Here is a 6,217-nt window from a genome sequence, read left to right on the forward strand (position 1 = left end):
TATTGTATATAATAGTATGTGTATGTGTGTATTTTTTCATCACATATAGTTTTACCCTAGGGTTTTTTCTCTATATGCAGACCCCTCGTTATTATAACAAATCGCGTCGATACTTATTTTTTCTCTTCTTACCAGTGGACGTATAAATATATGTTGTCAATACAGCCGAGCAGGCATAAAGGCGGCGGAACCACTCGGTCAATCAGCTAATTCAATATTTCCAAATTAATTTCGTTTTAATGGCTCTCACGTACTATTAAACCATTATAAAATAAGTAAATGATAGTCGAAATAAACGCATAAACGAAAGATAAACCACAATATTGTCTGATACTATTTTAATACTTTATTTGAAAAAAAACATCAAAAAATAAATGTAATCTATAGAGATTTTTAAGATGAAAATGTTTTTATACTTGTAGTAATATCTTTATATGTGATACGATTTTATAATGTTTTTTAAACTATAATATTATGTTGGTCAATTGATTATGTTTTATTTTATGATTTGAAATGCTTGAACCTGAATACCTATCATTATAAACATGACATAAAAATATGTCACGTGTAACATTTATGATTTATATAAATCAAAAAACGAGTTTATATGACTTTCTGAAGTTTTATTTTTATTTTTGTACTAATCATGACGTAGTTCAACGCATATAATACAGCGTTTTAAAAATATAAATTCCAATATTTGTGAATGGAAACTATTGATTGTCGAAGGGTTATAAACTATGTAAATCCATTCGTATACAGAATAGATACACTATTCTATGTTGTATCTATTTGTTGTTAATAATATATAGTATTTTATATTATATAGTGTACTGTGGTAAATTCAAGTCAATCCCGTTTGTCGTTTATATTGTCAGCGATATTAGCATATTTGTATCGCAAAATGGGTGTTTAGCCGATAGAAAAAAAAAGCCAATGACAGAAAATCAATAGGTCAAATCCTCCTTTCCTGATGTACAAAAAGACGGACTTGCAGTAGAGCGCGCAGGAGATTAGATTATCCTGGACGCCGGCAATTAGCCATTTAAATCTGAAACATATACATAACAATAATAATAATAATAATATGGTTATACGTATGGTCGACAGTTATACACACCCCTTCTCTAGCCGTAACACACGTTGAGCGCCGATAGTATGTCTTGTCCCGGTACGTTTGTTTAAATATTCAGTTGTCGCATACGGTCGGATGTTTTATATCTACTGCATTAAGATCGTGCCGCTAGGTTATGTTTCGTATCGTAAAGGATTCAGACTTCCTCACCAGCCTATAATAATAATTTAGACAACGTAGTCGCGCCGGAGCATGCGATATCGCTCCATATTCTTAATATAATACACAATAATATCCAATACAATTCAGAAGTTCGGTTGTACATCACGAACGCGCGTACGACTTGCACGTGATTTTTGAGTATATTTCGCTAATCTCGACCAACCGACCGCACTCCGATGTATTGCCTCTCACTACAGACCAAACATTTCCAAAGATATATACCGATACTCTAAATTATAGAGTCTAGACGTTTGTTTTCATATGTCAGTAAATTTTTTATATATATGCATGTGTGTATTTGGTTTATATATAACGCAGTATCGAATATATCAGTGTGAGTTTTTTAACATTGTATTTATATAAATAATTATTATCGATTATTAAACCGATATTTTGGCTTAATCATGAACATTAGTAATAATTAACATTACATTTTTTATTTTTACACGCTAACATTTTTAATGACATAGATTTTAATATCATACTTATACTACATTGTTTACTAATATTTTGTAACGCTTAAAAGGATCTTTTACAACAAAAAGTAAACACAATCTTAAGCTATTAACCTATACAAACAGTAATATATAATATTGATTATAATTACACATTAAACATTTACATTATTAAATATTGAATGTAATGATGTTTTCGGTTAAGGATATTTTAAATGATTTTTTTTATTTAAAATAAAGGAGATTATTATAAAATGTATTGTTATTGACTAGTACTAATATAAAATGAATTTGTTTTTTTGTCAATAAATTCCTTTGTAAATGAGTAGAATATTTATTTAACTATGTTTTTTGTAAAATTCCATGTTATTTTTTCTAAAACTATAGTTGTCATACTACTCGTTTATAAAATGTTGTAAATATTTGAACACTTTATTGTAATCTACATTTGTGTTGTATTATTTTACTTGTAGTTGGTAGCGCATGATCGCATCATGGAATACTGAATCGGTCATCGTGCGTATTATTTATTGTAAGTACGTAAATGGATGATAACAGAAAAAGGAAACGAGAGTTTTTCGAAGTTAATGTTCGTGCTGTAACGGACACTTTAGATCTATCTATTCAACCATTTATGGCGATAAAACGCCGTTCATTATGCCGAACGCAAGGTCCTTGGGCGTTTTGGTCGATACCATGGAATTATATGAACTTGCCGTACAACATAACCACTTATAAACAATTGGTGGTGTATGGATCTTCGAAAGCATGGCCGTCATTTCTAGTACATAATGCCGGTGAAATAGTCGTCAGACCTCGACAGTCTAGGGGACATAAATCACTTTGGAGACGGTCCAAAAAGTTCGTAAGAAACTGCGTTGTCAGTGTCAGATGCCAAGTTTGTTTCTGCCTATGAATTTGTGATATTTATTTTTTCAAATTCTTAGTTTTAATGTTCCGTTTCTAATGTGTGCTTACGTTAGACGACTTGTGCCCTATGCATAAGCTATCTGCTGCTCGCTTTATTGGTTGGTTAAATGACGAGAATATGCGCGGTCGCTGAGTCGTTTTTGCTGCGTCCAAACACGCGTCTAGTTCAGTCGCGGTCTTGTAAATGATAGCTTAATCCATCATGAGTACAGTGGGTTAAAAATGTTTGTCATTTAGCTATTAATTTTTATTGTTTTAACTATTTTTTAATACTTATTTTGGAAATAATTGTGTACAATAAAACTTGAGTTCAAATAAATACACATGTCTTGTAATTAATTTTTTTGGTTAATACATAGATACAAAGTTTTTGCAGAGCGAAAGAGATACCAAAAATGTTATCTGTATTAATAAATATGGAATTATTGTGGTGAATATGTTTAAAATATAAAATATAATAATAACTATTATTATTATTACTGTAATGATTAAAATGATTATAATTTATCATATTAATATAATTTGGGCAAGGGTAGACTAGTCAGGGAGGCAAAGAGACAATCGCCTCCCGGGCTCTCGATAGTGCCATATTAATAAAAATTATATAATATATTTGTGTATAAAATGTAATATTAAAATAAAATAGTAAAATAACATTCATTTGAAAATGAATGAAAATGAATTGAGCACTATCAACTAAAAATATTTATTAATTAAAATATAATAATAATAGGTCCAGTTAATTAAACTTTTAGGTCCCTCGATACCCAGTCTGCCCCTGAATTTAAGTTAGACCTCTAAAAAATAACATAATGGTACCTATTGGTTCTAGAATATTTTTCTTTTACGTATTTTAGAGCATAATAGCTATTAAAGAAATAAAAAATATATTATATTTTATAAATTAAATTTTTTTTATCTTAAAAGTTTATATTAGTAAAAAAAAAAAAAATTAGGTAAAATGTATAAAAACGAAATTTTATGGATAACCAATATTGAAATGAAAAGTAGTGTTCATTCTAATATCGATCTTTGAGCCAATCGTAGTAAAAATGAGTGGTTATTTAGACAAACGGTAATGTGGACCATATATATTTTAAATAAAATAATATTTAATTCTTTAAATTTCTAGTTAAATTTATATAAGAAATACTCACAAGGCTTAAGTGAAAATAAAAAAATTATGAAACTACAATACGTTTAATTTAGAACTAATAAGCATGTAAATTACTGACTGAATATTGACAATTAGTTTTGATCATAAAAATTATTTTAAGATGAGAATATTACAATGTTTAATTATTATTCGTTATTGCTTATATTATATGCTATCACATGTTTGACCGGCATGACATAAGTGAATTACGCAATGAAATACTACTTTTTACACATCTGCATTCTGCATATTTTAAATTAACTCAAAAATTCTTATTCCACATGTCATTATATTCATTATATATCTGTATTCATTTGTTTTTGCTGTATAATGTACAATGTTGTGTTTTGTACACTTGTGTGTGGCAAACATTTACATATATATTTGATAATGATAGCTTCGACGTAATATGTGGCTCTTAAAAAATGTGGAATTCGTAAAATATTAGAGTTATTATTACTATAATTTAACATTTTTTCATATAGATATTTTTAATAACATTAGTTTCATCGTATTTGTATATGCTTCCTCCCAAGAGTTTGAAATATCGATGTAGATCAGATTATGGCGAATTCCTTTAATGATGTGTTTGGCGTTTCTATGAATAATATCATTATTTGTCATAACTCATAAGTAATGTTATACCATCATACCATGTATTAGTGTATATTATACGTAATCATATACAATTTGTAAGTATCTATTATTAAGTATGTTAAAATGTTGTTTTTAGGTTTATTATTAAACGAATTATATTATTGATGTTGTTAAATTGAGTTTTTTTTCTGATAAAAATGTATGTCATCTTTTAATTTTAACAGAATATTTTATAGTAGTATTAACTTAGTTAACGTCATATTGTAACTTCCGTTTTGAATATTAGCTATCAACGATATACGATTGAAAATCAAGTATCAAGTATGAAATTATATCGAAGCGATTTAAATATTTGATTACATTATTATTATATTGAATATTATAATAGTATTTGTATAGTTTAATAGATGCTGTATATTCAATATTAGCTCAAATAATATTTACTTTTTTTTTAAAGCTATTTTAACTACTTTAAGTTTGGTGTAATATACAAAATATGAAAATTTGACTAGTTAAGTATAATTATTTAGGTAGTATAGCCTTAACTATTAGAGCAGTATACTTTTCAGTATTCGTTTTATAATTTATAAGTATTGAGTAATATTTTATCGTAGTATTTATGTAATATTTTACACCTGGAAAGAAATAATATTTTAGTAATCAAACTTTCTATAATTATTTACTTTAATTGTAAAAAAAAAATAAAATATTTATTGCAAATATATGTGTGTCTGAAGGCTTTGTATAAAAATATAATTATGATTTATAAACTTAAATTTGTGAAATTAATTGAAATAAAAATCAGTTATTGTCATGTTTCGCCATCTCGTGGCTTAATAATGAAGTATTATAAAGAAATAGGTACACGATACTTGGATAGATGGTTCAAATAAATATACGTCTTGTTAAAATAATAAATAAAAAAGTAATAATCACATTTATCTGTTAGCAGTTGGTAAATTATAGTTATTTAATAAAAAAAAAATCATAAATAATGAAAACTAAAATATTAGTAACATTTTTTTTATAACGAAAATCATAAAATGAAAACAAACATTTTAGGCTGAAAAAGTTTAATGATAAACGAATGGGTAAACTTCAAATAGAAAAGAGAATTAAAACTTTAAAGCACGGTTATATAACTTTACTTTAAACTAAAATAATAAATTAATGGAAAAATTGTAATTGACAAAAGCATTATTTCCTTTATTCGGATTTTTGGATCAAGTTATAAATACAAATGTATTGTTTTCTATGTCTTTAATGCAAAAAATTAGATATCTATTCGATTCAACCAAAGAGATTATAAAGAAATTTGGGAAAATTTCAGATTAGTGACGAACACTAATGTATTTTTGCTTGACTTGATTCAAGATGAAGTGATGTTTTATAAATAAATTGAAAACAGTTATTAGTCTGCAATTAAAAGATATGAGAGAGTGAAGTTTGATTCATTTTTGGATATTATGATATTTTATTAGTATGAAATTTAATATACATCGCAGTTTTTAAAACTTTAAAATTTTGAATGGTATAATAACAAATCATACCTCGTTTAATATTATAAAACATTGAAACAATTATGTATTATTTGTATGCCAGACTGGGGATAAAGGTTTAATTTTAATATTTGAATATAATTTTAAAATTTCTGAAACAAATTAAATTGTGTATATTCTATATAATACGAGTGTCTATAATTAAAAAAATAATATATTATATTATATTTTAATATAAAAATAACTTTTTAAGTTTATTTTTGGATTTTTAGTCAAAATATAA

At 26.3% G+C, this 6,217-nt stretch overlaps 1 protein-coding gene across 2 annotated transcripts; it reads left to right on the top strand.

Moving 5' to 3' along the window:
- Positions 1–1,180: 1,180 nt before the first annotated feature.
- LOC112602660 lies at positions 1,181–2,969 on the top strand. 2 transcript variants are annotated; one of them, XM_025350857.1, is made up of 2 exons: positions 1,181–1,631; positions 2,226–2,969. In XM_025350857.1, exon 2 carries the CDS (start codon positions 2,297–2,299, stop codon positions 2,666–2,668), a length of 372 nt encoding a protein of 123 aa, XP_025206642.1. In that variant the 5' UTR covers positions 1,181–1,631; positions 2,226–2,296; the 3' UTR covers positions 2,669–2,969. The 2 variants fall into 2 exon arrangements, with proteins under 2 accessions (XP_025206642.1, XP_025206641.1); XM_025350856.1 differs by having other exon boundaries at positions 1,181–1,560.
- Positions 2,970–6,217: the final 3,248 nt, after the last annotated feature.

This window comes from Melanaphis sacchari, unplaced genomic scaffold (assembly GCF_002803265.2).
Source record: "Melanaphis sacchari strain LSU unplaced genomic scaffold, SCAv2.0 Contig8_pilon_pilon, whole genome shotgun sequence".
NCBI lineage: Eukaryota > Metazoa > Arthropoda > Insecta > Hemiptera > Aphididae > Melanaphis > Melanaphis sacchari.